The sequence below is a fragment of the Plectropomus leopardus genome, chromosome 8, assembly GCF_026936395.1.
Source record: "Plectropomus leopardus strain MGB_pleo_1.0 chromosome 8, ASM2693639v1, whole genome shotgun sequence".
Taxonomy (NCBI): domain Eukaryota; kingdom Metazoa; phylum Chordata; class Actinopteri; order Perciformes; family Serranidae; genus Plectropomus; species Plectropomus leopardus.
The window spans coordinates 32,855,206-32,877,979 of NC_142183.1; the positions used below are offsets into that span (position 1 = coordinate 32,855,206).

The 22,774-nt window shown below is 38.4% G+C and overlaps 1 protein-coding gene across 2 annotated transcripts in view; it reads right to left on the minus strand.

Moving 5' to 3' along the window:
- Positions 1-22,774, minus strand: part of aff2 (ALF transcription elongation factor 2) — a 201,466-nt gene that overhangs the window by 54,862 nt on the left and 123,830 nt on the right. For both annotated transcript variants that reach the window (XM_088081386.1, XM_042493782.2), the window contains exon 10: positions 14,063-14,100. In XM_088081386.1, coding sequence (XP_087937512.1) covers positions 14,063-14,100 — 38 coding nt within the window. The remainder of the gene's footprint in view (positions 1-14,062; positions 14,101-22,774) is intronic.

The following is a 22,774-nucleotide window of genomic DNA, read 5'->3' on the forward strand; positions in this document are numbered from 1 at the left end:
GCTCTCTGTTGTAGAAAAGACTCATTACTGTTCTTCATTTATATCCAAAAGAAGGTACTGACAAGAGAACTACTGTAAGAAACATTTGACCACGGAGCCCATAATGGCAGCTGCGGCTGTGGACATAAACATTAAAGAGTATATGGAGACTTATTTTCAGACAAAACAGCACATACAACAAAAACTATCACTTATTTTACTGTAGAATAATCATCATGTGGGGTTCTCCTCCTCTGTATCCAGACTGATCGGGGCATGATGTGCAGCCAGTCTAGACAGTGCATCACAGATTCAGCCCAACTGCTTCTCATTGTGCCACAAACGTAGTACCATTTGGTGGATGCTTTTGATGTGCGCCTACATTTTAACTCTGGGAAACAAATCACTTCCCCTGGTGGGCCAGCCCACATTGTCGATACGACATTTGGCAAGAAATCAAGGTGAGAACAAACATCAACGTAGAGGCTGTTTTGTAGAAGTGTGCTGTTCTCACGTGTCATCAGAGCTGGAAATGCTGGATACGATTTCTGGGCTGTGTCATGTATGAGCCCAGTGCAGCAGAGAATGTATGATTTAAGTCTGCTGCATGTCATTCTTTATTTACAACATGAAATGTCTCTTTTGCTTGATGAGAGAAACCACTGGGTTGTACATGCTATATAAAACCATGCAAGGCACATTTAATAAATCTGATGCAGGTCTTTTATTGCGTTTTCATTTGCCAAAAGATAAAACTGAGTGGAAGCACGAGACGGGTCTATATTTCCCACGCTGATATGTTTGTGTTTTTGTTTAAATGGCACCGTGTGAAGTTAAAGGGAAGCGTGAGTGTCTTCTCCTCTCAATGGGATTTTCAGATGAGTGCTCTCTAGCCTATTTTATTCTGGCAACACAAACAGTATGTGCTGGAGGAACAAGATGAAAGGAGATGAATATGTGTGTGAAAGCATTACATCTGGCTCACTTTCCTTTTTTTTTTTTCTTTTCTCAGGAATCAGCCATCAGCCATCGAAAATAATTTAATGCCGTAGCCGGTGCCAAATTAAAATGCAGTGCCAGCTGGTGCAGACTGACAGACTGGCTCTTTACTGGACACTTTAGATACATTTCTGTGAAGTTTTGTTGAAGTTAAGACAAATAAACTTTATCCAGGAGAAGCACAGTGGGGAGCTGGGGCGCTGCTGCAGCCAAAAATGTCTTAACCCAAAAATAAATGAATTAAATTGTTGGAAATTCGTTAATAAAATTTAAAAAAAATAATGTCTGTATGACAAAGGAAAAGGTTCAAAGCATGCTATACAAAAACAGACAATAGCATATACACTATAACATTATTACGATTTTAAAAAAAAAAGGAAAAAAAAAGAAATACACACACTACATTTTTCCAGTTTATATAAAACGGACAAAATTCGAGCAGCTGCACCCATAAGCCAAATGGAGCACCAGTGGCTCAACAGTCTGGATGAAACCGGACCGAACTCAGCTCAGGGTTGGTGAAAGTCTTAAAAAATACAATCTCATGCCATCATTACAGGCCACATGAAGTCTATGCATGTTGCTTTTTCTATAGGAAAGCCAACAGTGGGCAGTGCACGATGGGCTGTAACATGCACCAAATAAAGCTACCTTCACATTATTGGAGCACATGCTGAATATAAATGACTGTTAAATGACTGTTAAATGCTATTAGTGGCAGCAAAAATGTGCTATTCACATGACATGATGGAGCAATAGCTGACCATCAGCTGCATGTCCTACCAGGGCGCCCTGGCAACTTCGAAACATGGTACCACAAACGGCCTACGCAGCCATTCTGCAAAGGTATATAAACACATTGTGTATTCACTTTTCACATCCCATATGTCCAGGTTAACGTCAAAATATGCCACATGTTCTGGAAAGGTCTACCCTATATAAGACATATCACACCATACAAGAACACACATGTTAAGTGTCGGGCTAATACACTATGGGTCTCAGGTCTGTATCATAAAGTGTTACCAAATTTTTTGGTCCCTCTTTAAAAAGCAGTGCTCCTGTTCATGAGAAAGTTTTTACAGAAGGGGGACAAAAAACATCAAACATGCTACATCTAGTTTTATTTGCTAATTGCCAACCATACCAAAAGGTATAAAGGGTGCTGTGACACATTGTTTACTGTTGCCATGGTTTTCAGCACCACAGACAGCAACAGCGCACAAGCTCCACTTATAGACAAGCTATGCCAGTCTGTCTTATAGATGATGTGAATTAAGCATTCTGTGCACACTCATAACATCAAACCTGCCAGTTTTCTGCCACTAGAAGTCTCAATCAAACAATAGTGAAAAACAGTGCAATGCCTTCACCACAGTCAGTTTCTTTGGTTAGGACTCCTTCAGTGTTCATTGAGGAGAGGAGTCAGAATTACCAACAGGGACTATTTCCTCTCCAAAACATACTGACCCAGTGTTTTCAACCTCTAAAAACACTGAATAAAGCAATTTTACAATACTGTTCAGCACAGCAGTGGCTGGGGCTGAGTTGTAACAAATGCTTGCTCAGTTGGTTTGTCTGATAATTTAAAATCCAGGATTTGGATGACTTAAAATCCTTCATCTGATTGAACTTTATAATTAGGAAGGACCAAGAACTAAAAATTGATTAGTAAAAAATGTGCCTTAAAGCTGGAAATCAATTTATACCAGCTTGTGCAGACAACTACAGATGGGACACATGACACTAGTAGTATATAAATGCTATATTAAAGACAATTTCCTCATCAGTGTTTCATACAGGTGTCATTCTGCCTTTTCTGTATCTTCTCCATCTGTAAAGGTCTTCAGCTTATTTAGGATGCCGAGCCTTCGCTCTGTATTTTCTCTGTGTATGCCTGTGTCAATGTTGCATAAGTAACACAGATAAGACTTACAAAATAGCCTTTGTCAGATCTTCAGGCTCCAGCAGAGGCTTTGGTGTTTGTCTGTTTATTTGTGTGATAAAATCACAAGCACAGCAGGGGGAAATGAAAGCCTTACAGCCTTGACAAAATGATCTGTTGGTTTGATATGTCCAGCGGGCCTCACAAGATCCACACGGCACCCACATACTTACAAGGCTGCAGCTAAGCTAGGAGCTACGCTTTGAAATACAGTGACTTATAAATCTGCACGTATTCATGGTTGGTGCCATCAACAAGGTCAAGTGGAGAACTGGCTGTAGGCAAATAAATGTCTTTTTACAGCACACCTGAGAGTTACCTGGCTGTTGTGTGGATGCAGGTCAGTTCACTTGTGTTATCAGTTAAAGGGAATGGCCTGAAAGTAAGAGGAGTCTTTCTTATTGCTCTTAGGTCGTGTTCACACACATAACTCTACTGTGGGAATACAGAATCCTCCTCATTCATTTTAACAAGTGTGGGGGCAGCAGAGATACCAACTTCTGCCACAAGGCCAATCAAATACACGCAAACACGAACTGTTTACCTCATGATCATCAATATCATGAAAATATGTCTCTGTGATGACTCTCTGTTAAATCCTGTCTCTTAACTCTACAAACTGCTGTGCACTGATGTATAACTAAAATGTATCCTAATACAAAGGTTTGAGTGATATCCTATGAATTAGGGCCCCACTAATTACATTACATCCTTAACATAAAGGTGTTAAGGTTACAGGTGTTAGGTTTAAGAAAAGACACAAGACATGGTTGAGCATCTTTAGATTTAGGCAAGTAAGGTTATTGCAGTAAGGTTAAGAGAGAGAAACATGGTGAAGTCTCACTGTCAACCAAAACAACATTCGGTCACTGATATAGTTCCTTGCATTTCTTTTAACACAGTGCTGTTTTAAGTCTGAACACAAGATAATACATTAGTTTACTAACTGAAATTGAACTACTGATATTTGGCTTGACTAGTCTAGTCAGTAGCCAGAAGCAATATGGCAACAATGATTGAAATTCCCTTTCCAAGCATTAATTTAAACCCTAAAAACTATATATTTACAATTTTTTTCACAAAAAATTCATTTGTGCCCTGAAATGGCTCAGATGTGAGCATGCAAATTAGTTCCCATGCCCATGTTTACATCTTTCACCAAAGGATGAAATGACTGATATATACAATGCATGACCAACATCTGAAAACAGTTAGTTTATGTGTTAGAGTAAAATAGTTGTCAGTCCATTTGGGATTTGTAGCAGGTTACAGTCCTGTGTGTTTTCTTTTTGGTGGTAGTGTGATCCTCCACCTCTTTGTTTATTTTTAGGAATTGTACTTTTGGAATGCCACCCTTAAGTTAACTGTATTTTTCCTGGAGCTGTCCTTTGTGTCAGATTTGAACTGTTGTGCCTTTGAAACTTTTGTACCAAACATGAAGTGAGAGCTCCAGAGCTACACTATCAAACTGCTGCTGCTTTATCATGACACTGACTTGCTCTTTATCGCACAGGATGTTTACCCTTCACTTTGCTCTTCTTCCAAGACTACAGCCGGCTGTTTGGTCGCCTGAGACGGGATGTCAGGACTGTTTTTCCTCTCTGGACTGACACATTGCATGTTCAACCTTGACATTAGCAAATTTCTTGTTTACCACCTGTATCTATTGATTGCATCCTGAAGGCTCTTGCCTCCCCAACAAACTCCTCAACCTCCACCACCCTTGTTGTTTTCTTTAGAAATAGTCTCTTATTTCCTAGGTTTCTAGAAATACATTAACAGCATAATGAAAACACTCAACACACGGATGGAGTTTTGATTACTGATAAAATTCCCTTGACCAAAACAACAGTAATGTAGTTATACAACCAGCAGGGACACGTGTACTTGTACTAGAATAACAGAAAAAAAACCTGTCTTGAATGCAGTAGCTTTAAAGTGTACATATTATGCGCATTTTCAGGGTCATATTTGTCTTTTGTGTTTACATGCTATAATGGGGTGACTGAATGACTCTAACGGAGTGTAGCAGCACTTTCTGCTGTGAAAAATAACCAATAAATGCCTCTAAACACAACATGTTCGAACAGAAATGTGATCTGAAATTAAGGAAAAATTAACAAAATCAGCAACCAAGGTTAAATGTTTTCTTGGCATTTGCATGTAGCTACATGTAGCAGTGAATGTAATGCCAAATAAATTTCAGTTGTGTACCTGGAGCAGATGACCACACAAGAAATCTGTCATTAGGTGACATTTGCTTGTTTTTGTAAAAATATGAAATAAAAAAATACTTTGTTGAAAACGGCCTGAACAGGAATTACTTCGACATACGTTTACTTGGGATCCAAACTCATTTGGCCAATAACCAACACCGACACATCCACTTTTTCCCCACCTAATTTTAGTGATCAAGTGTCTTCTTTAGTGGAATTAACACCATATTATGCATGCCCTTATCATGACGTAAATACAATGAATATAGTCACACATTGTGCAAAATAAAAACAATACTTTAACTGAGGGCTTGAGTTTTTGTACATGTTAATTTTGTCAATAGAAAATGATACATCAGTTTGTGATGTAGGCAGAAATCAGTGTGTTGGCTGATTCAGATATTTCATTTTCAAAGCCAGTATCTGCTGATAGTGATGATGTCCAAAATCATCGTGTAACGTTTCCCTCACTATTTGAAACTTTGGCCACATTTATTATCCACATTTGACATCATAACATTATACTGTATATATGACAGAAAATAAGGAAACACATAAGAAGTCTTTAATATAATATATACATACCTGGCCATAACTCATGTCCTCTCATATTTTAGGACATTTGGGAGTTAAATGAACCCAATGCTCGCATTAAATGAGTATCTAGAAGAAACAATCCACTCTTTACAAGAACAAGTATCATCCAAATGAAATGTGTCGATATCTGTACTCCTGATAAAGGCAAATCCTCATTTTGGTAGCTGTGTTCAGTCTCTAATTCTACGCGGGTGCTAAATACTGAGGCTGTTTTGCAAATATTTTTCTAATAAATAATAAATATAGCAACTTCTGATCAACCCATATTATTTTCAGGTTTAAATAACAACGCCCACCCATGTTTGGTTAAACTCTGCCCATTCTAGGAACCGATACAAATACAAGTGATTTAGTTGGTTGAACAAATATAAACACAGATGCAAATAATGGTTTACTAACTCATCCCTATAAATGACAGAGTATAAATTCTTCACTTCTTGAGGCAAAATCTGGCATTTTAAAGACTAAATTTCTTTGAAATTGTTGGTTTTACACAAAAAACTAATTAGTATAAAAGTGATTTAGAAATACATTTTTGGCGGAGTAGAGAGGGCTTTGAACTAACATTTAGACCACAAAGCAGGGAGTTAAATTCTTGCAGAAACATATAATAGTAAAACATTTGGCAGTTAAATTAATTATTAAAAAAAAAGGGAGAGAGCCTCAGTATTTCCAAATCTTGGCTTAAGCCCTGCATACATTGATTGTATTCTTCTGTCAGAACAATCAGTAATATTAGACTTTGCAGATATCACTGGTTATGTTGCATAAACATGTATTGACTTGTTGTATTTAGATGGTTTACAATATTATCCAGATATTGAGTGATGGGATCAATTAATCATTTACTGTATGGTCCCATTCCTCATGCATGATTTGAGAAAGTGAGCAGATATTAGCATCCTATAATCAGTCTTCCTCCATGTGCTCTTTGAAACCCTCCGGGGTCCATCTGTGTTACACTGTACAGCTCAGTTTGGACTGTGTCACCATTAATTAACCAGCAGGAACTGAACATAAGGAGGACAATTAACAGACAATAGACAGTTACAGCATTTATTTCTCCTCCCAATCGCCTCGGCTGGAAAACTGAATTGATCAGCCTCTGAAAACAATGGAGCACATGGCTCTGAGCCAGACAGGCCACGGCTGAGATAAACTGCAGCCAGCAGAGACGAGATGTAACCGAGTGTGAAGCAGGAGGATCATGCTGGAAAACAGGTAAATATAGCTTCTTCAAAATGACTGAAGAAGTGAGTGAAAATACGTAGAATTAGAACGGTATTACAGGGCTGTGAAGTGAAGATGTGGAGGCCATCTGGGCTCAGTTCATCTGTCATCTTATCATCTGCCTTCAGCTCGCTGCTTCTGCCCTCAACTTGGCAGGGCTTCCCGCTGCACAGCTGGCTTTACAATCTCTCTCTCTGTCTCTCTCTCAATCACTCACACTCTCTGCAGTGTGTGTGTGTGTGTGTGTGTGTGTGTGTGTGTGTGTGTGTGTGTGTGTGTGTGTGTGTACACTCAGGCATGAGTGTGCGTGTGTTTGCATGCATACTTGCATGTGTGCTTGTTTGTCTGACTCGGGGTGCATGTAAAACTATGATATATGGAGCCTTTGGAGGGGATTTATGAAATTATTGCACTTGCACTATTACAGTCTACCAGAGATATGGAAAGCTTTTGGAATCACTGGTGCAGAAGTGGAGGGATAGCATTCATTTTGAAGGGCATTATGAATGCCTGTAAATTGTTATGTGGATTTAGCAAAAACTTTTATTTTGAAGAGTAGAGATTACCACCCAGGGGAGGGACTGAGACTATTCAATGACACACCTGAGTCTGTTTGATACTTCTGTATTTGAAGATGAACCAATTTGGCCTTGAAACTAGATATTTTTTCGAAATGTAATAAAGTTAGAATCTTCCTAAAGAGAGCTTTCTACTGTGTAGTGAGACTTGAGAAGCAGAAATACAGTTTAACAGTTTTCCTTTGTGATTTTACCTTTTGTTCTGTACATTTTATGAAGCTTTACTAATATATTATTAGTAGGGTTTCATGATAATATCTGCTCATTATCGGTATCAGTAGATATTGGCATTAGCCAACATGCTGATTTCTGCTGAGATCATACTGGCAAAGTGAAGATGTACAAAACATTAACCATAATTTGAATTTTTTTCTTTTTTTACCCAATGAATGAATATTACATACATTGAAAAGCATTTAATTTTATGTCTCCATCTGCCTTCTTGCCAATATAATGGAACTAGATGGCACTCCGCTTGAGATGCTAAACACTCGGCAACTCACAGCAAAACAATCTAGACTGATAAATAGCACTGCGAGTAAGAAAAAATATATATTTTTGACTCAGTGGAAAAATGATCCTTTAATGTGAATGCATTTTCATTTTCATTTATTTTAATGCATAAATCTGTTAATTAGTGTATAACTTTGGTGAGCAATGTGCTAAATAGCATTAAATGCTAGAGTTCTTCCTGGTATTACACAGGCACAGAGAGTGTTTATAAAAGACAGACCCCGAGGAGGCTTTGTTTTGCTACAATCACGGGGAAGTTATGATGCTACTTCTGATGCCTTGCTATTAAAGACAGTCCTGCGGAGTGTGGTTCTTAGTCAGTACAACTAAATGCAGAGGAAGACCCACGACATATGCATGCATCTTTTATCTTTGTGTGGTGAGTGTGTTTCTTAATCATCACTTAAGTGTTTCCTCTCCTCTCTTCACTCAGAATAAATCATCTTACACACTGTATTAAGATGTATTGTATAATTAGACAAGTTATAAATATACTTGAAAAATACTTAGATTGTTTTTCTATATCAGACACAATCACATCATTTACTGTGGATGGCTGATTGTGTGTCATAAATCATGAATTTCTTGTCCGAAAAATAAAACTTTTCACTTTTTTTACAGGCATAGTTGCTGATGGGTTCCATTCAGCAGTGTGCGCATGTGTCTGTGTATTTGTGGTTGTGTGTGTAGTGTGTGTGTAGTGTGTTTGCCCGGGGCAGTACTGTGGGGAAGGCTATAATAGGTTTCCATTCCTACATATGTAGTGTAATGCTCCCTGACAGCAGCAGGAGTGACGCTGTTTGAAGAAGTGCATCACATTTGAACTCATGTCACACTTGATGCTCCTGACAGGCAGAGTGCATCCATGCTGCTTAACCTGTCTGTGTTTTCATCCTGCTGACATGTTTGTATGAATGATCATGATTGTAAGAACATTCATCTCTGATGAGTTACAGTACAGGAGAAGACAAATGAGATGATTTCTTTTTCAGCAGGTTCCCGCAGTTCAATCATTCTAAAAATTACTGATTAACAAGTAAACTTCTATTAGCGTCTGCTGTTAATGCATTGTAAGCACGGCTATCATAATACTGAAAAGTAAAGACTAATTTGTTGAAATTTTGCTCATAAACCCATGCTGTTTTAGGGTTATCTCCTCCACCTGCTTGGAAAAAGACTGAGGCTACATCTTCTTACCCCAGGGATGTCTGATTTCTAACGGCATCTATTTTAACAGGCCAAACAGTTGTACAGCATATTGACAATAGGGCTGCATCGACTCAGAAATATGCCAGTCAAAATCAGATTTGGCTGTTCGATACAAATATTTGACATTTTGTTTTCCATACGTTTTAAAACTTCGACAGGCTCCACAGGACATTCAAACAAAAGTGCTGTGAGCTGTAAATTCTAATAAGAAGTTCTCTCCACTCTTCTCTGTGCTGCTGCCTGCACGTCCACAACTCTCTGTGCCAAAGACTAGTGCGAAAGTCAAGAGCACTCACTCCTCAGCAAAATCTGAGGACCAAAACATCCCTAAAAGTACACTGCACAGAGAAAAAAACATGACTGCTCGACTTCAGGCAATCTCAGACGACTGACGGTGTCGGACTGATGATTTGAATCTCCAGCTTTCAAGGGGCAGCCCTAACTGACACACCATCAAGCTTCTAGCTCCAAGTATTACCGATGAAAACTGCTGGGTTTTTTTTAAATTACCAAGTGTGTTGCATCATTTTTGTACAACTGTATTGTTTTTGGAGTCTTTTTGCCCCCAAAAGTCAAGGCCCTCAAAGTATATACATTACTTGTGGTTTGCTAACAATGTATGCAATGACCATTTGAGTATGCTGAGACTTTGGATGATCTTTCCCTCTCCTGTTGTCTCTGCATGTGAAAAAGCCTCAGGACAAGCACAACTTCTTCACTCAAGTTGAAACATTTTCAACTCATGTGGTCACGAGTTAATGCTATTACTGCTAATACAATTAGAATAAAAAGACAGATCTAAATAACTCCAGGCTCTTTTCCTCACCAGAGTAGACATGATAAAAGATTGGATATAATGAAGAAAATACAGAGAAGCAGACAGCACAACGATTTTAAAGATTACAGAGCATAAATATAAAAATGACACGGTCGAACATACGCTACAGTGGGATGGATAGGGTGGGTGGTTGTACGTGTGTGTGTGTGTGTGGCAGCAGGATAACGATTGGTATGTGGGTGAGGTTGTCAGAGCAAGGATTAAAAAAAAATGTGTGTGTCTGTATGGATGGTGTGAGGAGTGTGGGTGAGAGAGAGTATGTGTATGTGTGTGTGTGTGTGTGTGTGTGTGTGTTGCTCTCCATGGGGGATATAGCCAGTGGATCGCTCGCAGCATCTCTAGTCCCAGCGTCCCCCCGGATATGTGTATGTGTGTGTGTGGTGCTCAGTAGATTGGGCTGCAGAGTGAATGGGCTCATTAGCGGTAGCAGAGTAACACATGGCCTGGGGCACACACAGACACACAGCACACGCTTGCTCTCTCTCTCTCTCACACACACACACACACACACACACGCAGTCACACACCAGACTTGCATACTAATGCCTTCAGTCTGTGAACACAACAAGCCTCATTTATAAAAGATTCTTATATTCTTATGCACCAGTCTGAGCTTTACAACACATTCCAAGCAAAAGATCAACTTATGAAAAATTGATCTTGGTGCCAAAATCAGCTGTTTACACCAATTCTCTCCAATGTTCTGTGATGTTACAAATGCTACTAACATTTTTTCTAATGATTAATTAGGTGACATGTTCCCCCAAGATGTTACGGGAAGACAATAATGTATCACAACATGAAAGCTCACACAGACTGTAACTGTGGAAAATGGAAATGGAATTTATCACTTCCAAAAATGACAAACACAAGAAAAGTTAGCATGGACAATTGTTCCTGGACATTGTCTCGAGCCTGTTACGTGAGTGTTAACTACAAACAGGGAGCATCCAGAAAACTTGTGCTTAATGAGACCCCTGGTGTAAGAATAGACAATACAAGGGCTCTCAAAAAAACACCAACAAACAAGCACTACTTCCTCTCCAGAGATGTTTGAATCATGACAATCATTTTTTTCATCATGCTCCGAGCCTGTACTGACATCACACTACATGATTTATGGGTAATGAAGTGAGTACATTGCTACCAATATGACAAAAGAAATTCTTCCAATGTGCACCACAGCAGCTCCGATCCCCCTGCTGGGATGACTGACAAGGACAAAGAGTCTTCTGCCTCACACTCCACTTTGAAATAAGAAAAGCAGAACCATGCTTTCATTGACCCTGAACTGCTTAAATATTCTCTGCTATTTTCTGCCACTGATAATCAGATGGGGCCTATTATTTTATATTCGCGGTCAAATTGGGTCTATATTGTTACGTTTTGATTTTAAATTGCAGAATAAAAAACCTCTTACACTGCTATAGATTTGCCTCTTTTGTCTTTTTTTTCTTTAAGAAGCTTTAAAGGAATACTTCACCCCCTAAATGTTCATTTTTATTTCAGTGACTCACCTTGTGTTAGGTTGAATTTGTGAAGAAAACTTTTTTTTCTCTTATGCCTCAACGGTGAATGAAGAATCCCAGAACGGGCAAAGTTCTCTATTAAATAATTAAAGTCATGGGGGTTTGTGGGTTTAACAGCAGCAAAACTCACATAACTTGTCCAGTATAATCCAGTTCTATGCTGAGTCCTACACAAACAGCCTGATTTAATGGGGAACTGAAAGGAAAGCTAAACTTATCAATGATCTCTTCAAAGCCACCAGACTCCGTTGACAAAAACAGCAATTTAACCTTGCTGTGCTGCCTTAATCTGTTAGTTTGTGTTATTGTGTGACTGTGGTGGCTCAAAACTGACCATTTAAAACACAGAAGTCACACAGTAACACACAGAAACTACAGAGGGAGGCAGTAGCTCCCATGTCCAGCAAAGTAAAATGACTGTTTTTGTAAATGGCATCTGGAGATGGAGGGAGAGGATTTCATTATCAGTTCAGTTCCCAGTCAGAAAGGGCTAAAAATTTCCCCCCAAAATAAACTTCAACAAACAAACAAAAAAAAATCCTCTGTTGTGACTTCTTCATTCATCATGGAGGCATTTGAGAAATACAAAGTTTTCAATACAAATGCAGCCAAACACAAGGTGAGTAACTGATTTGCAAAACGATGTGTAGACTTATGCATTGGAATAACTTCATCTACAAATCCATCCTTGGACTTCTGCCAACATATTTATCTTCCTGCATGTCACTCAAACAATGCAGTCACAGCCTTTATTACCTTCAGTGTTCCCTCCGTACATACAAAACTTGGCAAAAAGGCATTTTCTTACTTTGACCCTTCAACCTGGAACACACTACAGCACAATCTGAAGCTGTCCAGCTTGATCCAAGGAGTGGTTTTAAAATTTATTTCAAGGGCACTGGAAAAAGCATCTTTGGAAACTTGTTCCTGTTTTAAAGATTTTTAATCTGATCTTCCACTTGTCACTTTCATCTAAATGTTGTATGTACTGTACTGATGATTCTGTGTGTCTGTAACTCATTGTTATTATATTGTATCCTGTCCGAAACAGGTCTAAGAATGAGACCCCTGTCTCAATGAGATTACCTGTATGAATAAAGGTTAAATAACAATTATTTTGGGGGTTAGCATATCTTAATAATCAAGTATCACTTAATAAGTATGTCTTTAATCAACAGCAGTGAATTCAGTGCTGTTTAACATATAAAAGTACATATTTTGTAATGGGAAAACATGTATTGTACATTACATTTGGAAGGTAACATGCAACTTTAGCTGTTGAATAACAATACACTAAAAAGTAAAATATTTATCTTTGCGATTTAAAGAAGTAGAAGGAGAAAGTAGCATAAAATGGAAAGAGTCATTCAAGTACAAGTACCTCAAAACTGTACAAAAAAAACAATGTAAAAGTACAATGTTTTAATTCAAAGCAAGAGGAGGGTTCCACAGACATCTAAACAAATTTAATAAAAATCTAATTTCACAGCCAAAGCAAAGCTTTTTATTTGATATCCAGCCATGTGTTCACCATATGTTCTGTTTTTGATGAAAGTCACATGTTCAACTTGTGTTAAGCCATAATGAGACTACCTTTAGTAAAAAGAAGGCTGATGAAATCTTACTAACTGACCTTCTATCATTATGTATGTATATATGTGCGACGGTATGATGCCAAGGATTTTATGTCTCAACAATAATCCCAGGTGAGTGCAGACATGCGGCTCGGATGTGTAGAGATTTATGCACTAACCTACAAATAGTGAGTATAGAGGACATCTGCTGCCTAATTTCAAACAGCACAGAGTTGAGTGTGAGAGAGCGGGCTGCTGACTGGGGTTATCAAGTGGGCACCTGCCATCACAGATGTTTCAGTGAATTAGAGCCACTACACCTCCAGAAAGCTTAATAGTGGCTGTATTTGCAATAACCTTCAGACATTACTGATCCCAGACAGAATCTCTGAACCACACTCAAACACTTAAAAAGCATCCAGTAACCTCGGCCTCTTCATCTTTTAGATTTTACCATGATACACGGTCACAGTGACGTCTTTGACCTTAACAGAGCTTCCAACCGCAGCTACAGAGATTCATCCAACACTGACCATTGTTGCCTCAATTGTATGTTTCAGGGCAAAGAGCATTTATTTATAGTACATTGTTTGTTTGATGCTGAAAGTCACACACTGACTTTATGCTCTGCCAAAGACACAGTGGCCACCGGATAATACACAGCTGAGGAATGATGCTTTAGCTAAATGTCTACATTACACCTACATTTCTCTCAACCAAAACAACACGTATCTGACCACAAATAATAAGCTTTTATATGTAAAATGTGAACATTGCTGCTCCGACACAATAGATGGTACCACTGAGATAAATAAATCACAATGTTACAGCTCAGAGTTCGGCCATTTGTCTTACCTTAGGGCTGTGCCTCTGGCTTTGGGCTTGTCAGACACCTGTCAATACACACACACACAGAAACCGTAAGTTCTATTAATATATTCAGTTTAAATCCTGAGTACAGTGTTATTATTGCATTGATTGAACTCAAATGTTAATAATTATAGGATGCAGGTAATTGGGTATTTTTGCTCTATTATTGTGCAGACATACAGGATTTTGCCAGCATGTGTTTCCATAGCATCAAAGACTTTAACATAATTCATTTGAGACACAAGAGCGTGTATATGACCAACATGATGATGGATGTCAGAGAGTGTGTGTTTTGTCAGACATGTTCATGATAAAAGGCAAACGTGAGGCTGTTTGATAAATCTGTGATATTCAGTGAAGATGAATGATGACAGAGATCTGCTTTCAATGCGTCTCTAACAGATTATTCACTTTATTAAAAAAGATTCACTTTATTAACAAACACACAGAACAGCCATGTGCACTATTTTCTTCAGTGCCACAGTCTGGGTATTTAATAACACAAAAAGGAAAAGTTTCTTCTCTACCAGTTGACCCATGGTCAGTTTGATCCTGTTTAAATTGAACCACACATTTTACATGTTTGTACTACTTTTAAAAGATAATTTTGCAGTCAATAAGGATGTTATTTTAATACAATGTGTCATGAAACTGTTAAAGTATAAAACTGTGAAAATATGTAAATAGAAAGACTATACACCCAAAGGTCGCACAAGTGATGCCACTGACACCCTGCAGAGCCGGTTCGCATGCAAACTTTTATGAATCCAACTCACTGCTTTTGCAAAGCCGGAGACTTGTGATTTTTTACATCTTTTAATACTTTTTTAATCGTCCTGTAAGAACAGAGTGAAATATGACAGGGTAACAGCCATGATGGTGTTGGTGCTTATATATTTAGTGTGAGAGATGTAGCTCACTGACAGATTTGATACATACCTAAACGGTACTAGAACAAATCAAGAACAAACTACAACTTTCTTGAATCACAAAATTATCTTTTAAATTGACAAATACCATAAGTGTCAGTCAAGGCACAATTCAAAAGGGATTAAAATGTATTTATCTCCTGCTGTTCAATACAATGCTTTTTTTTCTCTCCAAAATAATGTCCCATTGGTTAAAAGGGAAGGGGAGGGAACTTGTCTCTTTATAGCAGCTGACGAAATAAAACTGCTTCAACTATAAATAACACCACTAATATGACTACAGTTAAACAGGTCAATTGTTTGAAAAAAATATATGACATTTTGATAATCAAATGCTAATATCAGAGAAAAAACAGTTGAATAGTATTAGGGAAAAAATTGAAAGTTCTTTTTTCCCCTGAAGAAAAGACATTTTTAAAATGTCATGACTGAATTTAATATCTAAACACTATTTTGGCGGGGTCTTATAAGTCCATGTAGGCTGGGCATGACACAATAAATAAAATAACTGACAGGCTGCTTCTTTAATTTAAGTTAATTTTACTTTATGTTTACTTTATATCTAACTGTTAAGTCTAATTAAAATTTCGTTATATTTACTTAATTTTATTCAGTTTAAGTAAATCAATCAATCAAAAGTTTTGGCAACTTCAGTAAACATATTTTACTGTGCTATAGATTTTCATTTTGCTGGTTGCAAACTAGTCAGACATATTTTTTCAGCAGATCTCTTAACTTCACTATTAGCAATGGCCTCTTCATCATGATCAACTTTAGTCACACTAACTTGGTTTACTGAAGGTCATTTCAATTGTCATTTGTCAACAACTTCACAAAATAGTGTGAATGTAGCAAACTTAACAATGAGGTATAAATCGAATATAAAGGAATATTACTTGTTATTTTTACTTTTCTTTTTTAAGGCAAACAGTTTTCTAGATATTTTAAGCAAGATCAGCTTTTTAGATTTTACAGTGTAGGACAAATAATAATGATACCATCATATTCTTTATATATAGAGACTTTTTTACAAGGCTATATATAGTATATAAACAAGGTTAGTGAAGTACTTTACAGGGGATAAAAAGCACAGGATAAATGATAGACTGTACTAATCGATACAGCTTGAAAACGCTCTCCAGCTTTACTCTTTCACCCGCTTAAACCTCCACTCTTCTGACCCCGACTTGTCTTCCCTCAATCTGCTTTTTCTCTTCCTCTCATTCTGCTAGGAGGAGAGGAGCTTTTTTCTTGTTATTCAAATTAGAAAAAAAAGCTCTCTATTTTCTCTTTATCTTCTTTCTTTATCCCTCCCTCCCCTTGTTTCCTCCCTATCCTCTCTCTTCACCCTGGCCTGCGTTCACTCCTTTATATCCATTCGTACTTCCCCTCCTTTCAGTAAAAGAATGGGGTGATTAGGTTTGTCAGTGAAGCCTTTCCTCCCCTCCCTTCTCCCTTCTCATCTCATCTTCTTTTCCTCCCTCCGTCAACTCAGAGTCAATTTTGTACATGACTACATCAATTACAATAACAAAACAAAAACAATAAACCCAATTTCAGCAAATATCAGCCATTAATTAATCTTCAAGCACTGAAACCCCACAATTAAAATGAATTAGTCGAACAAAAAGCAGGACCTTTCCTCGCCTCTGGCTTGTTGTTTCTCGCTGTCTCTCTCCAGGAATAAGGTGATTAACTGGACCAGTGAAGTTTCTGATAGATCGATGCGTAGCTGCGGGCTACAACAACAAACCTCCTCAGATCTTTGGCTTTGGGAGCCTTGCAGGGCTCATGGAGAGGATCTATGAGTGAATATATTTAGCTAGCTGGTGGCTTTACTTGGATTTAAATAAAGAACCCAACTGGTATTTATTCACTCAATCTCCTCGGTTACAACACGCCTGGAAGTATTGTTCCTGACAAAGAGGGCAGCCTGTTTTACCCAAAGCAAGACAATCCAAACCTCAAAGCTCTGGAGATGTAAAGCGCTCTGTATTTGATTTATTTTTATTTGTCAAATCTCCATATCCTGTTCTTTCTTTCTCACGTGGGTGCGAGACTACACAGTATTTCACATCAGGCCTGGCGATACAGTTTTAACAAGGCTTTAAAAGCCCCCGCACCGTCTCCACCTGTAGCTGAACAATGAATTCGTTGCTTGTCTATACAGTGTCACTTTACTTTGCGTGAGACACTTGATAAAGCGTTTCTAACACCTGAACACCGGGTTCAAAATCCTGAATTTCTGATGCAACTCTTGCGTGGAGGTTACACTGCTGAAAATGTTACAGCTACTGGATTTTCCCTCGTGCGAAACAAAGAGGATCTACACCCCGAATTTTAGCATTTTTCCATCGGCTGCCACATGGATTTAACTCAGCTGGTCCACTGAAGACTTTTATATTCTCTCTGACACCTGACTGTGCACAGATGTAAAAGTAGCCTTTAGAATAGTATGCCTTTAATCTTTTAGAGCCAAATTACATATTCAATCACTCATTCTTTTATATTTCCTCAATAAGTCTGACACATAACACCAAAAGTAGCCTCCAGACAAAATGAACAAATGTTTTTCTTTCTCACACTTTGAGATAAGAGATTTCTCTGTTTACTCACCTGCCTTTAAGCCCTTGTCCCTTTCACCCCTTCCATTTACTCAGTGACCTAGTGAACTTGCTGATCGATGCCTTCCTATACCTCACACACACACGCGCGCATGTTTGCTGCAGTTTGTGCTGACCATCTGTTACAAGTTATCTCTGTTTCAAGGTCAATCGGTAGCCTCTGCACTTTGCTTTTTTTCTGGATATATTTGGCTGAAATTCTACAGTTGAGTGTACTCTGTTTGACCTAATGTGACTGTGTTTTAAATACAGAGACCACTGGACACAAACTGAGTTTAGTCCTGAGACATAACCAGGGTGTCTATGAGTATCAGGCACTGAAATTTAAGGATTTTACAGACCTTTTCAAAATGATTTTTAAACAACATTAAGGCCGATTTCAGACAAATGATCTTTTTCTTTATTCAAGGATTGTACTTTAAAAAATACTTTAAAACAAGAAGTGTATATGTTTTTCTGTGCAGAGGTAGGTTTTAGATGGGAATATGGTTATTGGAGTGAGTTAGTTTACTACGTTTTGCTGACAGGTAAGTGCAGGTAAAACGGAAAAGACAGTATTTGGTTCAGTGGTAGATTTAAAGATTTGTAACTGTGGACTTTCACACAGAAGAGCTTGACTCATTTTGATATGAAGAAATTTAAATATGGATATATAAAAAATATTTCTGGCAATTAAAGGTCCAGAGTGTGGGAGTAAGGGGTATCTATTAGCAGAAATGGCATATAATATTTATAACTATGTTTTATTATTGTATAATCACCCAACAGTAAGAATTATGTTTTCCTTACCTTAGAACTAGGGGATGGTGATATAAAAAAAAAATACTTGATGTAATGCCACTTTTTCCACTTGTGATGTACAAAACATCAAGTATAAATTGTCAGGTCAGTATTTTAAGCCAACAGCATGAGACGCATCCACGTTTTGTTTTTTCCCATCTCTGATGGCTCCCTTCCCTTTGATGGAGGGACACAAAAAAGACTTACAAACATGAAACGTTACACACACACTCCCCTGGCCATCCATACCGATAATGTGTGACCGCTTTTTGTCACGTTTTGCGACCAGGCTTCAAGTTCACAGCAAAAAACTAGGTATGTCGTGTTTGGATCTCAAACATCGGGATCTGGGCCAATCAAGGCATTTTTTGACTGATTGGGATAGGCTATTTCACTTATAAAAGTGATTAGATCCTTTATTTTATATCAGCTGTTGTTTTTACGTTCATGCGGAGTAAAGCAGAGTGCAGCCTTCATTAACTCTCCTCCACTCAGCTGTCTCGGTCTCTTTACTCTGCCAAGCTCCGTGTGTGTCACGAGGGGCTGCAAAACTTGGTGAAAAACACCACACACCATAAACGAAAATGCAGCATTAGACTGTTAATTTATGTTATTTACTGAAGTTATGAGCACTCGTTTCATTTCAGCTTAGTGTTGGAGTCTCATTTTTGGCCTTTAACTTTAGTGTGTGGTGTTTCTCCGCCCTGCTCAGAGGAAAGAGACAGCGGTGCAGAGCTTCAACTATCTCACTCAACAAGCCACTGCAAGAAGTCTTCAATTAAAACCGTGCAAGCTGTACTAATGAAGCATAATACGCACAAAAGATGTGAGGACAAAAAAAAACAAACAATCACCCCTACTTTGAGTGAGAGCTGTATATATCTCATTCAGAGTGGGTCTTCTTCAACGGAGTCTGCCATGTTGTTTCAGTAGTAGCCCTGAACAAACAGACCAAACACAGGCTCTAAATAAGGCAATTTGTATTATTGCATTGGCCACCTTACACACTTGGCATCATGGGAGAACTTTCAGTCCTGCAATCTTACTGCCAGTTGCCACGAAATCCTAAACACTGAACCTTTAGGACATCACAAATCAAAATTCAAAATTATTTAATGACTTAAGGTTTTATATTTATGAAACTGATTTCAAGATATTTTAAGACTCTTTAAGGACCTGCTGAGAACCTGGACAAAACTCTAAACCCACCTCACTACCTCTTCAATAATTAAAAACACATGATAAGACACATTTACTGAATCATAGCAGCTTGGTAGCAGAAGCTGGTGATTATACAGGCAAACTGTGTGAGAAGCATCTCAGCAAAAAAATAAGCCTAATTCTTCCAAAGGCTCAGCTTCTTTAATTAAAGTTGTGCTTCATGCAGTACTTTCACCCTCGTCTTGGCGTCCTTGTGTTCTCAACAAACATCCACACATGCTTCGCTTTTTCACATTTTCCTTATTTATAAAACATTTTTGCCATTGCACATTTAAACCAACCCAAACTATGATTTGAGGTTTTTGCGTTTGGTAACTATATACTTTAGATGCTTAGTGGTAAGCTGCCACTGAAGTGGTGAAAAGTCTTCACTTCAGGAGCTTTTTCAGCAGATGCAGATTCAACTTGATTAAAAATACCTATACACACTAAAATTTACATTCAGTGAATCTCATCAAAACAAACCGAGTGCTTTCTCATGTCCTTATCAAAAACACCGCCTGTATTTCCTTCCTAATAAAACACTGTGATCAACAAATCAGATTTTTTGGGATATTTTGTCTTGCATTATTATCATCTTTGTCTGCTACCTAGCAGACTTCTTCAATTATTTTTATCAGGTACATTACAGCTACCAACAAATGATCTGTACAATAGAATGTAACCATCAATAGGACAGTGTATTATGTTGCCTGTATGCATGTATAAGGCACAGGAAATAAGGATCTAATTTTGTCAACAATGCTCCATAGTGCAACAAATGGTAAAACCCTCACTTTTAAATTTCCTGCTTCAAGAATACAGACATTTTTCCAGGGTTTCCTGATTTTATTATTTTTTTTATAGACATGATGCCTTGCCTGGCATAAAATGAAGAGTTCCTCGTCTATCGTCAGAGGAAATTATTCCATTTTTATGAAATATAATATTAGTCTTATTAAGTGTCAGTGAAAATGAGCAGTGGTGCTACATCACACAGCAAAGTCCACGTATTTAATGAGTGAGGCTGTTTAAACCGTCAGCTGGTAACTACTTTGATAACGAGATATGCTTCAGGATCTGTCTGATTCACAGTCATTAATCAAAGCAGCACGAAGCAAAGTCGGGAAATGAAAAACCTCTTCATGGTGGCTGAATTCCATTTAGCTGCTTCAGTTTCAGGGATCTGGTGTTGTTCATGTTGGATCACTGTCACACTGTCATGGCTTACTGAGACACTCGGATAGAATGGAGGCATCGCTAATGTTATTAGCAACACCTGTGATTTTCCTACCATGACAAGTCAAAATAATATAAAGGAAACTAGAGACTGCATCAAGTTTAAGTTTGATCTCAGTTTGTATAAACAGAGAGGCTGTGATTAGACATGGTTGGGTGTAGGGAATTGTCATTTCAAGTACAGGTACTATTCAATGCTTACTGGGAAACATTCAACTATTATTAAGTCTCATTCACTGCACAAAAAACTCACTAAAACCTGCTGACATCTGGTTTATAATGTAAAGGGAAAGCGTAGAAGAGGCATTCACAATGGGGTCAAATGATTCTGCAGGTATTTACCACCTCTGGCTCCCATCAACATTGATAGAAACACAACACCCAGGTGAACATGCTAATTTCAGCTCCTTAACTGGCAAAATACGATGACATGCAGTCACTAATTACCATCCTGCTCTTCTCCAAATAAGCAGCTAAAACACTGATCAAATTAGTCTGCACCAAGTTTGAAAATGACACTGAATAGGTTAGAGATACATAAAGAGAAGTAACCACTGAAAAGTTTTCACACACCTCTGCTCAAGCTGCTTTTTGCTGTTTACCTCTGGCCTCTCTATGACATTGAACAGACACACCAAAATTACCCCCACACACAGAAAGGCATACTCGTCTGCTGCAGAGCCATGTACATAGCTCTGCTCTACTGGTGATGGGAAAGTAGTCTGTATCCTATTCTTCTTAAAATCTCCAATACCAATAGCAGAACCGTTAACATCAGAGCTTATCAATACTCTGGTCTTTAATAATTCAGCACTGGGACCCATTAAATACCAGGTTTCAGTACCCATCCCAATCCACGACTTTTCAAAAATTTTAAAATCATGACCCATCCCTAGTTGGGTGCGTGTAGTACCACCACTGCTACCAGTTTCCTTCAAAACCCTGTGTTCTATCATGTTTATTTCTTTAAAGGGGGTCTCCATAAAATTCAGAGTGTGTGAGTTGTCTGGACATGGTTCTCAACATGGAGGTGGCTGAGCTGGCGGCTAGCAAGCCTCAGCAACAAACACGTCTCAATATCAGCGGTAACCACCATATAAGTGCAGCACAAAGCATCCTACCACAACAAACCATAGAGAAACCGGGTGTGAAACAAACACAGAGATAGCTTGACTTTGTTCTCTGCTCAGGACATCGTTGATCCAATATGTCTTTACTTAGCAAGTAGTGGTTTGCTGCTGTATTAATTACTTTGAATGTCACATACTGTACAGGATCTTTAAGCCTTAGATTTGTCTCAGAGCTACACAGTGGAAAATGGCCTACTATTACTATTTCCTCAAGTTTGATATATTATGTCATATAAGAGAACATGTACTGGACATGTATGGAAACACCTCAGAAAAGCTGTCTAAATATTGTTGCAGTGGGCTCACTGTGCCACAGTGAGTACTAGTCATGACCATATTCCCCAGTGTGCTGGACATTTTTACCAGCTGCAACTGTATCTTTATATAAAGACAGAGCTTTTAAGCTTGACTTTGCTCTGACCAAGGTGATCTGTCATCACAAGCTCGCAGAGAGAAAAGAGAGAAATGCAGGGAGATAGAGAGACAAAGGACAGTCCTGCAGCTGTAATTGGGTTGCTGTTTTTCTGTCAGTTTCTAAAGTCATTAGGAACATCTCTCTCTTTCCTGCTATCTCTCGTTTCCTGTCCTCTCTCCCATTTCTCCTCCATCCCTCCTTCCTCTGCTCTTTCTTTCAATTCCCTCCTCTCCTCTGTCTCTCTTTGCTCTTTGCCAAAAACATATTCATCATACTCCTCTGCTGCCCTCACAGCGTTGTGCCACAGCATACTAATGACAGTGTGTGTGTGTGTGTGTGTGTGTGTGTGTGTGTGTGTGTGAGAGAGAGAGAGAGAGAAG